This window comes from Schistocerca americana, chromosome 8, assembly GCF_021461395.2.
Source record: "Schistocerca americana isolate TAMUIC-IGC-003095 chromosome 8, iqSchAmer2.1, whole genome shotgun sequence".
NCBI classification, from domain to species: Eukaryota; Metazoa; Arthropoda; class Insecta; order Orthoptera; family Acrididae; genus Schistocerca; species Schistocerca americana.
Window position 1 is genome coordinate 423,993,972 of NC_060126.1, and position 20,936 is coordinate 424,014,907.

Consider the following 20,936-nt stretch of genomic DNA (forward strand, 5'->3'; position numbering starts at 1 on the left):
GCAATCGGAGGAGAAAACTGCTGATTGAAATTTCATGAGAAGATTTCGTCGTAATGGAAAGCGCCTTTGTTTTAATTATGGCCACTCCAATTCACATATCATGTCTGTGGCACTATCTCCCCTATTTCGCGATAATACAAAACGAGCTGCCCTTCTTTGTACTTCATAGACGTCATCCGTCAGTCCCATCTGATTCGGATCCCACATTGCACAGCAATAATCCAGAATAGGGTGTACAAGCGAGGTGAAAGCTGTCTCATTAGTAGACCTGTTGCACCTCCTGAGTGTTCTGCCAATGAATCGCAGTCTTTTGTTTGCTCTGCCCGTAACGTTGTCTATGTGATCGTTTCAATTTAGGTTATTTGCAATTGTAGTCCCAAAGTATTTAGTTGAATTTACAGCCTTCACATTTGTGTGGCTTATCGCGTAATCGAAATTTAGCTGATTTCTTTTCGTACTCAAGCCAAAACTTCACACTTTTCTTTTTTCAGCTTCCATTGCCACTTCTAGCACGATACAGATGTCTTATCTAAATCATTTTGGAATTCGTTTTTATCATCAGATGACTTTACAAAATGGTTCAAATGGCTCTGAGCACTATGGGACTCAACTGCTGTGGTCATAAGTCCCCTAGAACTTAGAACTACTTAAATCTAACTAACCTAAGGACATCACACACATCCATGCCCGAGGCAGGATTCGAACCTGCGACCGTAGCGGTCGTGTGGTTCCAGACTGAGCGCCTTTAACCGCTCGGCCACTCCAGCCGGCTGACTTTACAAGACGCTAAATGACAGCATCATCTGCAAATAATCTAAGATTCTCCTATGTTTTTAACATAGTTCAAGCACAATAGAGGGCCTATAATATTTCCTTGAGGAATGCCGGATATTACTTCTGTTTTAGCCGATGACTTTCCGTCTATAAATACGAACTGTGAGCTTTATGGCAGGAAATCATAAATCCAGTGGCACAACTGATGCGATAATTCATAGGCACGCAGTTTGTTTAGATCACGCTTGTGAGGAACTGTGTCAAAAGGCTTCTGGAAATCTAAAATTACGGAATCAATTTGACATCCCCTGTCGATAGCACTCATTACTTCATGAGTATAAAGAGATAGATGTGTTTCACAAGAACGATGTTTCCTGACTCCATGCTGATTATGTGTCAGTAAATCGTTTTCTTCGAGGTTACTCATAATCTCCGAATACAGTATATGTTCCAAAACCCTACTGCAAATCGACTTTAGTGATATGCGCCTGTAATTCAGCGGATTACTCCTTCTTTCCTTTTTGAGTATTGGTGTGACTTGAGCAACTTTCCAGAATTTAGGTACGGAACTTTCTGTGAGCGAGCGGTTGTATATAATTGCTAAATATGGAGCTATTGTATCAGCCTATTCTGAAAAGAACCTGATTGGTACACAATGTGGACCGGAGGCCTTGCCTTTATTAAGTGATTTAAGCTGCTTTGCTACACTGAGGATGTCTACTTCTGTGTTTCTCATCTTGGCAGTTGTTCTTGATTGGAATTCAGGAATATTTACTTCGTCTTCTTTGGTGAAGGAGTTTCGGAAAACCGTGTTTAGTAACTCTGCTTTAGCGGCACAGTCATCAGTGACTTCACCGTTGTTATCGCGCGGTGAATGTATTGACAGCGTCTTGCCACTTGTGTGCTCTATGTATGAACAGAATCTCTTTGGGTTTTCTACCAAATTCCGAGACAGTGTTTCGTTGTGGAATTTGTTAAAAGCATCTAGCATTGAAGTACGGGCCATATTTCGAACTTCAGCATAACGTTACCAATCTTGGTAATTTTGCATTCTTTTAAATTTGGCACGGTTTTTTCGTTGCTTCTGCAACAGCGATCTGACCCGTTTTGTGTACCATGGGGGATCAGCACCATCACTTATTAATTTATGTGGTATATCATCTCCCAATTGCCGTAGATACGACCTCTCTGAAATCATTGCACATCTTTTCTACGCTTACTTGATCAGATCGGAAGGAGTGGAGACTGTATCTTAAAAAGGCGTTAAGAGCACTTTTATCAGCTTTCGTAAATATACGTACTCTGCGTTTCTTTCTGATGGTTGTGGGTATTATGGTATTCAGCCTAGCTGCAACCGCCTTATGATCGTTAATCCCTGTATTCGTCATGATACTTCCAATTTGTCCAGGGTTATTTCTTGCTAAGAGGTCAAGTATGCTTTCGCAAACATTTACGCTTCGGGTGGGCTCATGAACTAATTGTTCAAAATAATTTTCTGAGAAAGCCTTCAGTACAATTTCAGATGAGGTTTTATGCCTACCGCCGGCTTTAAACGTATAATTTTTCCAGCATATCGAGGGTAGATTGAAGTCGCCACCGACAATAATTGTATGAGTGGGGTACGTATTTGAAATGAGACTCAGGCTTTCTTTGAACTGTTCAGCAACTTCTTCTGAGTCGGGGGTTCGGTAAAACGATCCAATTAATAATTTAGTCCGATTCTCAAGTATAACCTCTACCCATACTATTTCGCAGGAACTATGTAGTTCAATTTCACTACAAGGCAAAATACTTCTGACAGCAATAAATACTCGACTACCAACTGTAATTAATCTATCCTTTCTGAACACTGTTAAGTCGTTTGAAAAAGATTTCGGATGAAATTACTTCATGCTTTAGCCAGCTTTCCGTACCTATAACTATTCGATCTTCAGTTCTTTCTATTAGGGCTTGGAGCTCTGGTTCTTTCCCAACACAGCTACGACAATTTACAACTACAATACCGATCGTTTCTACTACTACCTTACTGTGTTTTACCTGCCCCATTTTAGACGGATGCCCTTTCTGTGGTTTCCTGATACCCTCTAACCTAAACAACCACCCAGTCCCTTCCACACAGACCCCGCAACCCGTGTAGCCGCTTCCTGTGTGTAATGGACTCCTGACCTATTAAGCGGAACCAGGAAACCCACCACCCGATGGCGCAAGTCAAGGAATCTGCAGCCTGCCCGGCTGCAGAACCTCGACCCTCCACTCGGCTCTGTACCAAAGAACCACAGTCGGTTCTGTCGACGATACTGCAGATGGTGAGCTCAGCATTAATGTCGCAAGCAATACTGGCAGTCTTTACCATTTCCGCTAGCCGCTTGAAACCAGAGAGAATATCCTCCGATCCAAAGCGACACACGTCACTGGTACCGTCACGGGCCACCACCTGGCCCATGTCGGTGAGTATTCGCAGCTGTCTCTGAACATCAACATATCACTCCCGTACGTCAGACAAAATAAAAGCCTCTCACTCAGGTTACACTTAACAACAACTTCCATGTAGAGTTCCGCGTAATACACTTATCTCACAGCTGACAGACAAGAAGACGATGCTGCCTTCTTAGTCGATGACCACAGAATGGGTCACAGCGGTACTGTGCTCTCACGTAAGTAGAAGAGTGGTAGCGACGGCGTTACGAAGTATCCATGGTGTGGCTGCACCATGTCGCTCATTCGTCGGTCCATCTCGCTCTTCGGACGACACCACGTATACCGAAAGTAATCATTGCAGGTTCGGCAGTTACCAATAACAACCACGTACATTTCGTAAAAAAATTCTGTTACATGAACGGTACGAAGTACTGTCATTGGCACACGCTAAAGAAGATTACATGTAAGGCAATTCGAATTACAATAAATTGAAAAATCTCATCTCATAAGGCACTGCTATACGCTGTGTCACGTTACGAGCAAAATGTGTCTTTTGCTCAATACACATACCGCTGATGATATCCAAAGCCCGGAACTAGTTCGTAAAGTAATACCAACAAGCAGCTTCTGTCGGACAGTAAATTACTGCTACCAAATATTTGCAATTATCATTGTTAAAATGCCTGAAGATGGCGGATTAATGTGGCGGTACTCGTAGCATTTAATTCAGTAGATTGCGACAAATGTTTGAATTTTTGCTGTAAATATATTTCTGTTATTTGCTACCAATTATAAACTGTGTTTGTTCTCTCTTGTAGCTGACCCGGTTTTACTATTTCTGTCACATCTAGTCCTAAAAACTGAAGTACCCGAGTTCGAAGAACTAAAACCCAATGAACATGATTTTTCCAAGTACTGACATATGTTTCTTGTACCACCCATATAGCCATTTATGTGTACAACTCTTCATTTATTAAAGATCGACGTTTGAAGTATAGCGGATCTAGAGACTAGAGAAACACCACTAGAGGAAGCAACAGGCCGTATATAAGAACGATGCAATGACATGCATCTATTTCCTAAGGAATAATGCATCGTTCTTCTAACAAACAAAGGCACTGCAATATCGTCTCGTGTCGTGGAGCACGTTGTATTGCTGTTTTTATACACTTTACGTATTGCTTCAGGTCTTTAACTAACCGGAGTGCGAGCACAAGCTAAGTGAGGCTGATATTCATCTGACCCCAGTTTCCTCTGTGGTGCCGTCAGTAGTAACCTATAGACACTTACGTCAGTCATATCTCGAGAATACTAAAGCTAAGCTGTAAGGAATCTTTGTTTTCTCGTGTAATTCATTATCTGTTTGATGTGGCACATGACTTCCTTTCCATTTCGAAATTATGAGTTGTATTTAAGATGGTAGTTTCCAAAATGGCCGCCATGTTGGCAGCACAGACTCACAAGTTTTTCCCTTTCTCCCATCTCGTACTACTTCACTTTTAATTTGTATTTATCCACTTGTATTTGTCTTAGAATGGTAGCCACCGTAGGTGCATAACAAATACTTTGCTTTTGTGCTCTCATTCTGTATGTGCACCTACAAGTAACTGTTCGTATCTGACTCCTGGTATCGTTAAGTTCAACTGGAACAGTACTGCAGTCTGAAGAACGCCCACTTACAACGGGAGGCCACAACTTTGGGATCACAGATTTACTTCAAACTATGTACACCTTTAGTAGGCCATTAAAACAGGATAACATGCAAGTAGTATATTGCACTACTCTAGCATTTTCGACGAAATCGCAAGAGAAGTTTGACGCTTCTATCATGTGGTTTATGCATCTGTGAACGGGTGGTTCATGTTAGAGTTCATTGTGGTCAAGTGGTTAGTCTTCGAGCTTCCTAAAACGAACGTATGTCACGCCACGGTTCAGCTCCCGCTCAACTTTAGTTTTAAGCAGTACAGTCGGAAGAAAGAGAAATTTCTCAAAATTTCAACGAGGTGTGTTTTTCCTTAGAAACTCTGAAAATTTCCTGTAAACGAGGGAAAATTGGATTCACTTGACGTGGTAGATGTTTCAATTTATGTTTTCCACGTCAGTGTGACAAATACCATAGTACAGCATTTGGTGTTGAGAGCACATCCGAAAGGGAAATTGTACATTACTCTTATGGTCTCACACATTGTGACTTACTATATTACTGAATAACGTCACTCGGGTAATTATTTATCGAGATTTGACTGGGGCTCTCCAAGCCTATCCCTTAACCTTGGAAATTTGATAAAAAGTAGTAAATAGTCAAATAACATATGAAGTTATCTACAACTTCATCAAAAAGTGTGCATGCCTTTTTTAAAAATTATTTTACCTCTGAAGTGTCTCATAAATTAAATGATGTAACCAGTTACGAAAAAGTATAAATTAAAAGAAATGTATTAGCAGGATTGGAAACCGTCGCATCGTGCGCGACCCTCTTGCATAGCACGAACGATAGTTAACCACTAGATTTTTTTAAAATTTCATTTTGTTAGCTATTGTTCGTTGCATTTGTACGGGGTGGACGTCACATGAAACCTGTTCAGGTCGATCGTTGATCATTAAATCAGTCTTTTTTCCTTTTTTATTACAGAAGTCAGTTAACCCTATGACCGAACACTCTGAGTTACCGAGCCTAAGCACTTGAGCACAATGACTCCTTACAGCAAGCCGCGTTGCACGGACACGTAAGTCACAAAATGGACAAGTAAAACTTTTATAATTTTCTTCAAACTGCCAGGGTAGTGCACCTTACTACTTGCATATTATGTTGTTTTACTGGCCTTTTTAACGTGTACAAAGTACGAAATAAATCCGTGGTTCCAACATCGTGACCTCCCCTTGTTATATGTGGCATCTCTCCTCACGCTGACAAGTAACCAGGAGCGAGAACTAAGAGGTTGCGTTTAAGATGGCGGCTTCCAAAATGGCCGTCATGCTGAAAACAGAGGCTCAAATGTTTTCCCCTTCTCCCACCTAGAACTACGTCACTTTTAGTTTGTTTTTATCTGTTTGTATTTGTTTTAGAAGGGTAATCACCGTAGATGCATAACAAATACTGAAACTGTAGTGTTCCCTCCCAGTACGTATCAGTATGACGTCACATGTTTGACGTACAGTATCGGTCAGATTCAAAAAGATTTCGAGCTTGCAGCCGGTCGTCGTTAGTTTCCATCCACGATATTTCGACAGGACACCTGCCAGCCATCCTCAGGTGAGCCATCGAAGACAGACGAAGGCGCCCTCCGTTCCGTAATATATAGCGTGCAGCGAGTATTCCGCGCATGCGTCAAAATCATATGGACAGACGAACCACACCGCCCGCCAGCAGCGCCCTCGCTGGTGGAACTGCTGAACTCAGCTGTCCTCGGCATTGTCAATTGCCGCGGCCATCGGAGTACTCTGGCGTCTTTGTCTGGGGCAAATCTTAGAGATGACGGGGTTCCACGCATTATCAAGCTGGTAGCCATTGTCACGGTCGATAAGATTGTCTGTCATGCGAATTTCCACTGATTCTTTTATGACGGAGTGCCAAAACGATGTATCTGTGGGCAAAATTGTTGTCTTGTCATACTCCATTGAGTGTCCAGTGGAAATGCAATGCTCATCAATTGCAGACTTGCTAGGTTGCAAAAGGTGAGTACAGCGTTGATGTTCAGGGAAACGTTCTTCTACTGTTCACAATGTATGTCCTACATATGACATGCCACACTGACAAGGTGTTTTATAAATTCCCGCATTCCGCAATACCAGATCGTCTTTCACTGATCCCAGCAAGTCGGAAATCTTCGATGGTGGACGGAAAACTATTTTCACTTCGAAACCGTGGAGGATTCTTGCAATTTTGAAGGGAATGTTGCCAACAAAGGCAATTGACAATGCCGAGGACAGCTGAGTTCTGCAGTTCCACCAGCGAGACCGCTGCTGGCGGGCGGTGTGGTTCGTCTGTCCATATGATTTTGACGCATGCGCGGAATACTCACTGCACGCTATATATTACGGAACGGAGGGCGTCTTCGTCCCCCTCCCGGATGATGAGCTTCGCCCTGACATCTACGCTTCCTACCAACTCTAACCCCATCTTCCTGCCTCCTCCCCAGGGCTCCCTCTCCTCCCCCTCCCTCCTCCTGAGCGGCTCCACCTCCTACTCCCCCTCCATCTCTTGTGCCTCCTTTCAATGTCTCTGCACTCCCTCCTACACTGTCCTCCCTCTTCACCTCCCGCCCCACGTGTCTCCCGCCTCTTCGTGTACCCACTGATGCTCCTCCTCTCTTCATCCCGCCGCTTCCCCTGCTGCCCCGTTTCCATCCTCTCTGCCCTTTCCCTCGGCAGGTCCCGCCTGGCAGTTTTATTCTTCGTCGTGTGTGGTCCAAGTGGGTTTTAAGGGTGTTGTTCCCGAGTGTTTTTACTACTGTGGCCAACATTTAACGTGTGTATGTCCATTCAGTGCCTTCTCTGAGTTTTGAAGTATCACCAACTGTGATTTTTAACTTCATGGTGACTTTTTTTTTACCTGTTCTCCATGAACGTCTCCGTGTTAGTCTATATATTTTACCTCCATTTTCTCCCGTTATTCTGTTTGAAGGTCCCCTTTATCGCCTTATGTATGTAACATTTTATTCTTATTTTAAGTTGTCATGTCACTCGGCTGAAGAGCGGCGGATTGTGCCACTGACAGCCCTCCCCTGTCCATATGGGGCAGGGGAATGAAATCACAATAAAGAAAAAAAAGGGTATTCGTCTGTCTTCGATGGCTCACCTAAGGATGGCTGGCAGGTGTCCAGTCGAAATATCGTGGATGGAAGCTAACGACGACCGGCTGCAAGCCCGAAATCTTTTTGAATACGTAGTTCGCCGGGAAAATTTTATATTTCACAGTATCGTTCAGTTCAGTTGGCGCAATAGTGCAGTTCGTAGATCCCAGACTTATAAGTGGCCCCTGTCCTCACCCAGGCAAGTGACCGGAACAGAGCCGTCGGACACGGGCCTCTACGGTACGTGTGACGTATGACGTGTGACGTGTGTCCCTCTGCTGCCCCGCAGTGCCGCGCGTGGAGATCGCGGGCGGCCACGACCTGTACGTGCGCGCGGGCAGCACGGTGGCGCTGCGCTGCGAGGTGACGCAGTCGCTGGAGGAGCCGGCCTACATCTTCTGGTACCACGACGGCGAGCGCGTGCTCTCCTACCAGGACATCCGGCTGGAGCGCGTCGCGCCCGACGCCACCGTCAGCACGCTGCTGATCCAGCGCGCGCGCCGCGAGCAGTCGGGCAACTACACGTGCAAGCCCAGCAACCTCGACTCCGCCTCCGTCCTGCTGCACGTGCTCGACGGTGAGTCCCTCGCACAGCGCAAGTGTCCAAAACTGAAACACGTCCCAACTGTTCCTGATGTTGCTGAGTCATACGATATTTCTTTAAAGGAGCACACCGCCATTTGACTGTTTTATTGTTCATTTAAGTACAACCGAAGTTTCAGCTTTTTATCCCATTTTCAAGTATTTGATTTTATGAATGAGACTTTCACTCTGCAGCGGAGTGTGCGCTGATATGAAACTTCCAGGCAGATTAAAACTGTGTGCCAGGCCGAGACTCGAACTCGGGACCTTTGTCTTTCGTGGACAAGTGCTCTACCAACTGAGCTACCCAAGCACGACTCACACCCCGTCCTCACAGCTTTACATCTGCCAGTACCTCGTCTCCTACCTTCCAAACTTTACAGAAGTTCTCCTGCGAACCTTGCAGAACTAGCACCCCTGAAAGAAAGGATATTGCGGAGACATGGCTTAGCCACAGCCTGGGGGATGTTTCCAGAATCAGATTTTCACTCTGCAGCTGAGTGGGCGCTGATATGCTAGTTCTGCAGGGTTCACAGGAGAGCTTCTTTAAAGTTTGGAAGGTAGGAGACGAGGTACTGTCAGAAGTAAAGCTGTGAGGACGGGGCGTGAGTCGTGCTTGGATAGCTCAGTTGGTAGAGCACTTGCCCACGAAAGGCAAAGTTCCCGAGTTCGAGTCTCGGCCTGGCACGCAGTTTTAATCTGCCAGGAAGTTTCATATCAGCGCACACTCCGCTTCAGACTGAAAATCTCATTCTGGAAACATCCCCCAGGCTGTGGCCAAGCCATGTCTCCGCAATTTCCGTTCTTTCAGGGGTGCTAGTTCTGCAAGGTTCGCAGGAGAGCTTCTGTAAAGTTTTGAAGGTAGGAGAAGAAAAGCTGTGAGGACGGAGCGTGAGTCGTACTTGAGTAGCTCAGTTGATAGGGCACTTGCCCCCGAAAGTCAAAGGTCCCGAGTTCGAGTCTCGGCCTGGTACACAGTTTTAATCTGCCAGGAAGTTTCATTTGATTTTATGTATTTAACATATACTGCGGAGCACTTGACATGTTGAAACTTCCTGGCAGATCAAAACTGTATGGTGTACCGAGACTCGAACTCTTGACCTTTGCCTTTCGCAAGCAAGTGCTCTTCCGACTGCTCTACCCCAGCACGACTCACACTCCGTTCACACAGATTGAATTCTGTCAGTACCTCCTCCCCTACCTTCCACTTATCAAACTGTCAAGCTCAAAACTGGAATAAATTAGGAGAAATATTGGCTGCCCACGAAATGCCAGATGTAAAATCACTATCTTGTAAGAGATCAATAACTAACTGTGGGAGTACATATATTTAGTAAAACAGGCTTACGTTTGTAAAAAGAAATCAGCATATGTCTTTAAAACGTAATGATAATGAAATCAGTCCCTTAAAAAAATTAAACACGTCTCATTTGGTGCCAAATGGCGACTACCATAGAGAATTCGATCAGAAAAATGCTTAAATGTGTGTGAAATCTTATGGGACTTAACTGCTAAGGTCATCAGTCCCTAAGCGTACACACTACTTTCCCTAAATTATCCTAATGACAAACACACACACCCATGCCCGAGGGAGGACTCGAGCCTCCACCGGGACCAGCCGCACAGTCCGTGGCTACAGCGCCCTTAGACCGCTCGGCTAATCCCGCGCGGCAGTTCGATCAGAACTGACTGTGTTAAGGTTTTGGGAAGCCAAGGTTTCACAGTGTTGGGCTGGCTGTCACCCCACAAACTTCGTATTTGTTTGGTCAAAACGGCACTTTTCTGCAAACAAAAACGGTGATGAACTAGAAGGCCGGATTACATAAATGGAAGGGAAAATAAGTGAAGATGAACTGGGAGATATGATACTACGAGAAGAAAGTTACCGAGTACTGAAAGACCAAGTCGAAACAAGGCCCTGCCACTAGACGATATTTCGTCAGAACTACTGGTAGCCTTCGAAGAGCTAACAATGGCAAAACTAAAAATTTTGTATCTGAGGGGATCCACAGCCTCCTTATGCTTAATAAACATAAAAATGGTCCATTGTAGGCTCTAATGCGATGTTTATTTAATCGTGAGGTTATCTACTTTTGACTAAGCGTCTTAGTCAAGCACATCTGTAACATCTGTATTTTATGTCATTTTCAAATCACCCTTAATTAGAAGCAAAAAGTAGCCACATTCAGCTATTTTACGACATGATCCACCGTCTAGTGACACCTCTTAAGATAGTATTCCAAACAAGAACATAGTAAGTGATAGCAGCTTGTAATTTGTTGTCAGATATACATATATATCCAAAAAGACTTTAATACTTTCGATGGCACCTACCATAAGCACGTTACAACCATTGAGAATCTTAAAGTCTGTGGATGAATATGTAATTGCGGCAACGAATTACCAGCTGCTGTCAATTACTAAGTTGCTGTACACAGAGGAACGTTCGGAATACTATCTTAAGAGGTGTCGCTGTAATGTTCATCCTTTCGTAAAATGACGGAATATGGCTACTTTTTGCTTGTAATAAAAGTGACTTCAGAATGACATGAAATACAGATGTTACAAATTTGCTTGACAATGACGCTTAGTCGAAATTATCTAGTCGCACAGTTAAATAAACATCACATTACAGCCTACTACGGATCATGTTTACATTTATTTATCATGACAAAACTCTTCCATCGGGTGTGGAAGATCTATCAGACAGGCGACATACCCTCAAACGTCAAGAACAATGCGATAATTCCAATTCCATAAAAAGCATATTGTAACAGGTGTGAAAATTACTGAACTATCGGTTTAATAAGTCATGGTTGCAAAATAATACCACAAGTTTTTTTACGGAGCCACAATACCACGAGCTATTTACTGGACAGTGGAAAAATTGCCAGAAGCCGTCTTCTGCGAACATCAGTTTACATTCCGGAGCAATGCAGGATCACGCGAGGCAACACTGACCCTGCAGCTACTCATAGAAGATCCGATAAGGAAAGGGAAACTTACGTTTATAGCAGTTGTAGACTTAGAGAAAGTTTTTGACAATGTTGACTGGAATACTCTCTTCGAAATTCACAAGGTAGCAGGGGAAAAATACGGGAAGCGAAAGACTATTTCCAACTTGTAAAGAACTACCAGACAGCAGTTATGAGAGTCAAGGGGCATCGAAGGTAAGCAGTGGTTGTGAAAAGAGTGGGACAGGGTTGCAGGCAATCCCTGATGTTATTCAATGTATACATTTAGCAAGCAGTACTGTAAATCAAAGAACAATACGGAATACTAATTAAAGTCCAGGGACAACAATTAGAAACATTTAGGTTATCCGTAGAAATTGTAATTCTGTCAGAGACAGCAAGGGTTTGGAAGAGCAGCTGAACGAAATGCACAGTGTTTTGAGAGGAGGATACAAGATGGACGTCAACAAAAGCAAAAGAAGGATAATGGGATGAAGTCGCATTACATGAGACGATGCTGAGACAATCAGATTAGGAGACGAGACAGTTTTTGGGCAGCAAAATAACTGACGAATGCCCAAGTAGAGAGTGTATAAAATGTAGATTGGCAATGGGGAGAAAAGCGTTTCTGTAGAAGAGAAATGTGTTAATACAGAATTAAGTGTCAGGAAATTTTTTCTGAAGGTATTTGACCGGAGTAGCCACGTATGGGAAGTGAAACATTGACTATAAACAGTTTAGACAAGAAGAGAATAGAAGCTTTCGAAATGTGGAGCTACAGAAGAATGCTGAGGATTAGACGGCTAGATTGCGTAACGAATGAGGAGCTGCTTTATAGAGTTTGGGAGACAAGAAATTTGTGGCACGACTTGATTAAAAGAATCGGTCGGTTGACAGGACACATTCTGAGACGTCAGGTGATCACCAATTTAGTATTTGAGAGAAGTGTAGAAGATAAAACTTGTAGAGGGAAACAAAGAGATGAATACAGTAAGCAGATTCAGAAGGATGTAGGTTGCAGTAGTTATTCGGAGATGAAGAGAATTTTACCGGATAGAGCAGCGTGGAGAGCTGCTTCAAACCAGTCTTTGTTGTGAAGAACGCAACAACAACAACAGTGTGCACGTAGATCCAAGTCTAAATAGGGGAGGGAGAAGACAATGCCCACCGTGTGTGTTATCCCAAATCGCAGGCGCTTCAGGAAACTGGACTCGCTTTATCTGGAAAAGAGATTCAAGAATTCCATTTTGCACAGATTTGGCCTCATTCCTGCCGATCAGACACCATCTATTTAGCTCAACAAGTCACTTTATGTGATGTAGTTCCGTTCAGATCTGGCGGTATTGTATACAGTCTTTGTTATGGCAAATAGTGAAATTGCAGAGAACTCAAACTGTTTTGCCTCGGAAAGAGATTGAGGAACCTTCGGCTGGTCATCGCCTCTCAAACATCGTTTGACTCAAATGTCAGGCAGCCGCGGTGGTCTAGCGGTTCAGGCGCTCAGTCCGGAACTGCGGGACTGCTACGGTCGCAGGTTCGAATCCTGCCTCGGGCATGGATGTGTGTGATGTCCTTAGGTTAGTTAGGTTTAAGTAGTTCTACTTTCTAGGGGACTGATGACCACAGATGTTAAGTCCCATAGTGCTCAGAGCCATTTGAACCATTTTTTGACTCAATTGTCCACATCTTTTCCATACAATTCTTCTGCGTTTGAGGCCACACTGTCATCTATAAAATTCCGACGTTTCGGTGACTGTTGCAAGGCGCCTTCCTCAGGTTGTATTGCTAACTGCTGAATGAGCACTAGTTTTGTTACTTATGTACAATATAAGAGTGCTGTCATTGGATGTGAGGGTGAGGAGGAAGGGTATTAGGAGTTCATTTTATTGGTCTTTGCATTGCACGTTGTCGTTGGCGGAAATAGGCGTTTTCCATTGGAGTTTCCTTTGCTGTTTGCCGTTGGTAGAAGTCGGCGAATGGGAAACTGAGCGGCGACTACAGCGTAGCGTTGTTAACTAACCGCCTAGTATCGACTAGGCCGCGTCAGCGCTCTGTGTACCCTCCACCGCTGTGACCTACCGCGCGCCTGTTGCTTTGCGAGAGCTGTCCCTCGGCAAAGGTGTCACAGCTGGCAGCCAAGACGCTGGAACCGTCTTCTCTATTCATGTTGTCGAGTCGCTTGGCTGTTTCTATAGCCTCTGTAACCTTCCTCCTCAAACTAAACGTCTGTTTGGCCAGTACGCGGACCTCACGAATTCCGATCTTCATCCTGCATTGTTCCTGATGTTCTGTCACCACTGATTTGTTGTATTGTCTGAGGCGGATGTATCTCTCGTTTTCAGCTAACCTTGTGCTTATTGATTTCGTAAACTCCGGCACCATGAAACTTGTCAATCGTATCTTTCGTCGAGCCCAGAATGTCTTTCATTTTGTTGCTGCTACGAAAAATCGGCTTAACACCTGTCCGACGTAGAATTTTGCCCAGACGTTCAGTAACCCCTTGTACATACGGTAGCACGACGGTGCTCTGTGCTTCGTTTTGCATTTCCCTGTTGTCATCTTCCTTCGCTGCCATGGTTCTGTGTATCATCGTCATGTCGTAGCCATTAGCTCCAAAAATGGACCTAAGGTTCTGTAGTTCAGCTTGCAGGTTGTGTTCATCACTGATCCTGTAGGCTCTCTTAGGTAAAGCTTGCAGGGCCGAATTCTTTTGCGTAGGATGATGGTGGGAGGATTCATGCAGGTACTTGTCCGTGTTGGTGGGCGGCAACACCAGCATAGAGGCTGAGAAACTTTGTGTGAGGCCTCACTACCTCGATCACTAGATGGCACAACCATAAAAAGTTTCCAATAAAATTGAAGTGGATGTTAATAGCACGAGAAGTAATAGATCATATTTGTACCAAGAGGTTCTAGTGATGAGAAAGTAATGAGAAGATAAGAAGCGATGTTCGCCGTGTTGTCTCCTTTTCTAAAACTCAGAAAACACGCCATGAGACATCTAAAATGTATGAAAAGACCTGTACCTTTCTGACTGATAACTCTACACCCCAACAGGCACAACTTGTGCTTAAATATTTATAAAATGTTTGACGATTCCCTCATCCCGTAAAAGCATAGTAAAGTTGTGTCACGATATTATGTCATCTGAAGCAAATGACCCGCAAAGGAAATGGGCCGAAGAGAGGGATAAATATCGTAAATATCCTAAATGGCGAGGTGGGGGAGCGGCCACGTGTATAATAACACTCTATTCTCCAGTCTTACCGAAACAAATTGCGGCCATACACACCAAACCCGACGCGCTGCTGTAAATTCCAATGTTGCGGCTGCACCGCGCTGTGTCGTAAACTCCACACAACACGTGAGGCCTGTGGACAGGTTGTTCACGAACTAGGGACTGCGTGCTCGCTACCGTCGTGTTGGGTGAGAGAGCTCGTGTGACCACCTTAACTGGTGTCGCAAATTCCTTTGTTACTGCTTAAGAAAAAAGACCAGTTAGCGTACTGGGGTCGGGTTTCTTACGCCAGAACAAAACAATACTTCCACAGTTTTACAAACACATACGTTCATGATAGCCAAAACGTGGAATAGAAACGTGTTCATTTCCATTCAGAAAAATCAACAGTTGAGGTATATTCGGTCTTGTAGATGTGTGAGGAACACTTGTGTCGGGTCCCTTTCAGGAATTGTTGACATAGATAAACACTCACAAGCTTGTAAGCGGCCCAAATAGATAGTTGCTTGAATCTGAAATCGATAAGACGCAAAGTTGAAACCAGCATTTTAACTTGAGGTAGAAAATGAGAAGAAAGCGAAAAATATATTTATTTTCATCCTCGAAGTTATTATCAGCTGACGTCCCCGTCGTCATTCATCACCGGAAGACTGCGGGACCATACCCTTAAGATTTCCAATTGCGAAAGCACACACGAAGGGAGTTACTTCCCCTTTTCCTTATTGCATCATTCTTTTCAATGCAGTTAATAACACGAACACTTTTTTCACTGCCGGCCGGAGTGGCCGAGAGGTTCTAGGCGCTACAGTCTGGAACCGCGTGACCACTACGGTCGCGGGTTCGAATCCTGCCTCGGGCATGGGTGTGTGTGGTGTCCTTAGGTTAGTTAGGTTTAAGTAGTTCTAAGTTCTAGGGGACTGATGACCTTAGAAGTTAAGTCCCATAGTGCTCAGAGCCATCAGATTTTTTTTTTTTTTTTTTTTTTTTTTTGCACTACAGATCATCTGTTTTTCTGGTGAAGAAAGGATTCGTCTTATTAAATGCCTTGAAAGGCTAGCGAGTCAAGAAAAATGAAAGATGCATATGTCTCCTTCCCCTCTACACTTTCCGATGAAATGGACGTCTCTTGGTTTACAGTATGTCATAAGTAAGAACCTGCTTTCACGTCATGTAGTAACGTTTTGACATTACATATCTGTTCTATAAATTCGCTTAGAAATGGAAGGCAAATTAAAAACCAAAACAGGCAAGGATCTTCCGATGTAGAGAAGGCCTTCGACAAGACAATCCATACACAATATAAAAGTGGATTTATGTATGTATGTATGTTCGTTCCAATCTGCTCCTATACCACTGGATCAATTTCAACCAAACTTGATACACGTATCACTTCCTGTCTGTAAGGAACTACTGTGGCCGTAAGAACCACGCAAGTCTCGAAGTGGTGGGAGTGTAAAAGGGGCATAGCTTACGACATGAAAATAACCAGACTATGCTCTTTTAGTATTTAGTACGACAACCGTAGTGACTTGCAACCAGCTTTACACATAATTCATAATTACAAATGTTAAAAGAGAAATTTCGTCACTGAAACTCCTCACAAAATTACAAAAGTAAAAAGGTTTTATCGCCTATTACATTGCCGCTGTTCCTGCAGTACAATTTTCCCATTAGGCAACACCTTTTCATTTATTGCTTCTTCACTGCTTACTGTATTTGCAAAACATTTCACAGGCAGAACTCACATATACCACTAAATGTACTTGCATCAAACATATCATTGTACGACGCATAATTCAGGACATATGACGTTTCATAAACACTGAGATGCAAGAGAAATTGCCGCATCATGAACGAGGTTTTAATATGTCCCTTCTTTACTTTTAACGTTATTCGCAAAACATTTTCCAGAGAATATCCGCAACTATTGTTTGATGTACACGAAAAGTTATATCATTTTACGACTCTTAGTTCAGGAGATAAGACGTTATAAAAATTGAGCTGCATGAATACCAAACTACAGGGCGAAAGACGCTGGAGGTACAGGTGAAATACGTGTGAAATATATGAAGTGTAAGTGAAATAAATGTGACATGTGCCACTGCCGGAAACTCTTCCGACATCTCTGGATCCGTTTCAACCAATGGTGGTACACTTATTCCTTACCTAGCATCTCTTATAGGTGTGAGGACGATGAAGTGAAGAGAGAAGTAGGGGAGGAAGGACAAGGTGGACAGGCAGAGTGTGGGAAGGAGGAGATGGACACAACTAAAGGGGAAGAGGAGATGCACAGAGAAGGGCAAGAAGGGAAGATGGTTCAAATGTCTCTAAGCACTATGGGACTTAACATATGAGGTAATCAGTCCCCTATACTTAGAACAACTTAAACCTAACTAACCTAAGGACATCACACACATCCATGCCCGACGCAAGATTCGAACCTGCGACCGTAGTAGCAGCGCGGTTCCGGACTGAAGGACCTAGAACCGCTCAGCCACAGTGGCCGACAGAAAGGGAAGAGGAGGAGACAGACAGACAAAGGTGGAAGGAGGAGTTGGACAAAGAGAGTGGGAGGAGGAAATGGACAGACAGAGAGGAGGAGGAAACAGATGGAAACAATTAGAGCTGAGAACAAGAGGACCAGTATTATTGAGAAGAGTAGGAGGAAATGGACAGAAAGAGAAGAGATGGGGAGGATAGAGAGAGGATAGAGATGGCGATTGACAGAGAGGGGGGAGGAGGATGGTTCAAATGGCTCTGAGCACTATAGGACTTAACATCTAAGGTTATCAGTCCTCTAGAACTTAGAACTACTTAAACCTAACAAACTAAAGAACATAACACACATCCATGCCCGAGGAAGGATTAGAACTTGCGACCGTAGCGGTCGTGCGGTTCCAGATTGAAGCACCTAGAACCGCTCGGCCACACTGGCCGGTGGGGAGGAGGAAGTGGACAGCGAAAACAGGAGGAAATGTACACAGAGAGAGAGGAGAGAAGCAGATGCACAGAGAAATTGGAGAAGAGGAGACGGACTGAGGCAGAGGGAATGAGGAGATGGACAAAGAAGATGGATGAGGAGACGGACAGTGAGGTGGGCTGAGGGAGGAGGAAGGCGAGATGGATCCATATTATACAGGAATACAAGCGTAGCCGGGCAATGCTGGGTCACAGCTAGTGTGGAACAAAATGTTCCCTAGCATTATAAGACTGGGGATAATAAAGATGGAAGACTGATCTACAAGTACAAAATCCAGGAGTGAGTAGCAACAGTGAAAGAAGAAAAATGAGGAAATCTTGTTAATAAGCCAGGGTAAGCACTACAACTTGTAATCTCCTCCTTCCTCCCTAATTCCAGTTATTGTCCACAATGAGCAAAGTCTCTTCTGAAATATTTGACAGGAGCGAAGACTACTATAAACTTTCTAGTTTAGTTAGCTTTTCGCATAGAGTTGGCTCCAGTTCTTATTGTCTGGGGGTCTGATTCTTGAAGCTGAAATTTTTACATTTTAGGTCCTCATGGTTGTACTGATCTAAACATATTGAAGATTCCTGTTGCAGAATTTTTGTTGTTACGTTAATATATTTTGTCATATTTTAGTATATCATACCTTCTTTTGAATTTTCACATTAACAAAGCCGGAATTACGTTGTTAGCCCAAAATACAAAAATACATCTGATCTCATCAGAGGCATGCTTATTAGTCTTTCACTCTGCGGTAATAACCATATTCCAAAGCAAAATTTGCAAATTTGTGGTAAGATGTTATGGGACGAAACTGATGAGGTACCTGTCCCTAGGCTTGTTGTTGTTGTTGTTGTTGTGGTCTTCAGTCATGAGACTGGTTTGATGCAGCTCTCCATGCTACTCTATCCTGTGCAAGCTTCTTCATCTCCCAGTGCCTACTGCAGCCTACATCCTTCTGAATCTGCTTAGTGTATTCATCTCTTGGTCTCCCTCTACAATTTTTACCCTCCACGCTGCCCTCCAATACTAAATTGGTGATCCCTTGATGTCTCAGAACACGTCCTACCAACCGATCCCTTCTTCTAGTCAAGTTGTGCCACAAACTCCTTTTCTCCCCAATTCTATTCAATACCTCCTCATTAGTTATGTGATCTACCCATCTAATCTTCAGCACTCTTCTGTACCACCACATTTCGAAACCTTCTATTCTCTTCTTGTCGATACTATTTATCGTCCACGTTTCACTTCCATACATGGCTACACTCCATACAAATACTTTCAGAAGCGACTTCCTGACATTTAAATCTATACTCGATGTTAACAAATTTTTCTTCTTCAAAAACGCTTTCCTTGCCATTGCCAGTCTACATTTTATATCCTCTCTACTTCGACCATCATCAGTTATTTTGCTCCCCAAATAACAAAACTCCTTTACTACTTTAAGTGTCTCATTTCCTAATCTAATTCCCTCAGCATCACCCGACTTAATTCGGCTACATTCCATTATCCTCGTTTTTCCCTAGGCTTACGCACTACTTAATCTAACTTGAACTAACCTACGCTAAGGACAACACACACACCCATGCCCGAGGGAGGAATCGAACCTCCGACGGATGGCACCACGCGTACCGTGACGAGGTGCGTCAGACCGCGCGGCTACCCCGCGCGGCATTCCAAACTGTTTTCAGTTTTTCTTGACAAATTAATTTCTATTAATTTCGATTATTTTTTCATAAATGAAACCAGAAATAAATACCTAGTGATTGTAACATTTAAAATGTGGTAATTCCTTTTCATAAATTTTAGCTTGAAATATAACATATTGTGTACATAGTCATATGAAAGTTTCCAGAAAAGCAGCTGAGATAATACTGACCTGTCCAAAATTTGAAAAATAGTACTGGTGTCGATAACTACTGTTGAGGAAAAGTAATGCTAGAGGAGGATGGCCCGTTTCAAACTCTGGCGTCATAGCAACTACGAAGCAAGTGAAAAAAATCTCAGGTGAAATCAGGTTCATGTGGAAAATGTAGCCACGCTGATGTTCACTATGACAAGGCCCTTCTGGCTACAAGATTGACGTCGTACATGGCACAAAACATGTCCTAAGCATAAACGAGGCAAACATGAAGCTAATGATGAATGGAAAGAAATATGACTATTTGCTTAACATCAAAATTTGGAACAACACAGAAGTCCAAGTAGGAAAGGAATTCTCTGTTCTTGGAAGTATAGCACGACGGACCTTACCAGTTCCGCCACATCGTGAGGTGAGCGCATGAGCAGCAGCCCAAGGCCACAGACAAAGGAAAAGTGAAGTAGGAATTAATAAGCAGTCCATCAGGTGACATATCCCGGAACCTTTAGTAATGGTCAACCCAACCGTGTATCCCTAATTTCCCTATCAATTTTTTTTCGAGTTACTCGAAAATTCAATCACAATTTAAACCGTTAACGAATTTTCCGACTGAATAGAAACTTCATGACAACACTTCCTGATATTAGGAAACCGAAATCAGGAAATATATTTTGGTGCTGTCTGTTCCAGGGGGGTTGGTTTTGAACGATCGTGCTTCTCCCTCGTCGAGGTGTAGGGATACAGTGACGACTGCCCTTTCATACAGTTGGAATTGACTCAGTAAAGGAGACCTCTGTTGGCAGCTTTATTCTCAACTGGTAGGATGTGACCTCTGAACCTACCTCGTATTTGGTAACGCCTCTGTTCTTGAGTTTGAAAGCCTACAGGGATGTGGCGCCAGATAACCCTTAAAAGATGTGTCACTTGCCACAATCTGTCCATCCAGTTTGAGCCTCTGGATGGACCCGGACGTGTCTTGCTGCAGGCATTTTGACCATTCCAGTTAGCAACAGCTTACTCTTCGTACGTCAAACAGAACGCAGCAATATCAAACACATACACCTGCAACTTCGATACCTCGACGAGCTCAAGAGTCTCGCGTCCACTACCGCACATCAACGACGCCTTCCATGTGACAAGATTCTACATCTGCATCTACTAACATAGCCTGCAAGTCACCCTATGGTGCGATGCACTCGGCGACACTTATCTGTCCCACTAGCAAATACATATCCACATCTACATGGATGCTCTGCAGATCACGTTTAAGTGCCTGGCAGATGGTTCATCGAACCACCTTCACAATTCTCTATTATTCCAATTTCGTATAGCGCGCGGAATAAACGAACAC

At 43.6% G+C, this 20,936-nt stretch overlaps 1 protein-coding gene across 1 annotated transcript in view; it reads left to right on the forward strand.

Moving 5' to 3' along the window:
- The window catches only part of LOC124545894 (protein sidekick-2-like), a 1,033,035-nt gene that overhangs the window by 989,335 nt on the left and 22,764 nt on the right, over nucleotides 1–20,936 (forward strand). Inside the window, exon 5 of the mRNA XM_047124853.1 lies at nucleotides 8,275–8,562. Coding sequence (XP_046980809.1) covers nucleotides 8,275–8,562 — 288 coding nt within the window. The remainder of the gene's footprint in view (nucleotides 1–8,274; nucleotides 8,563–20,936) is intronic.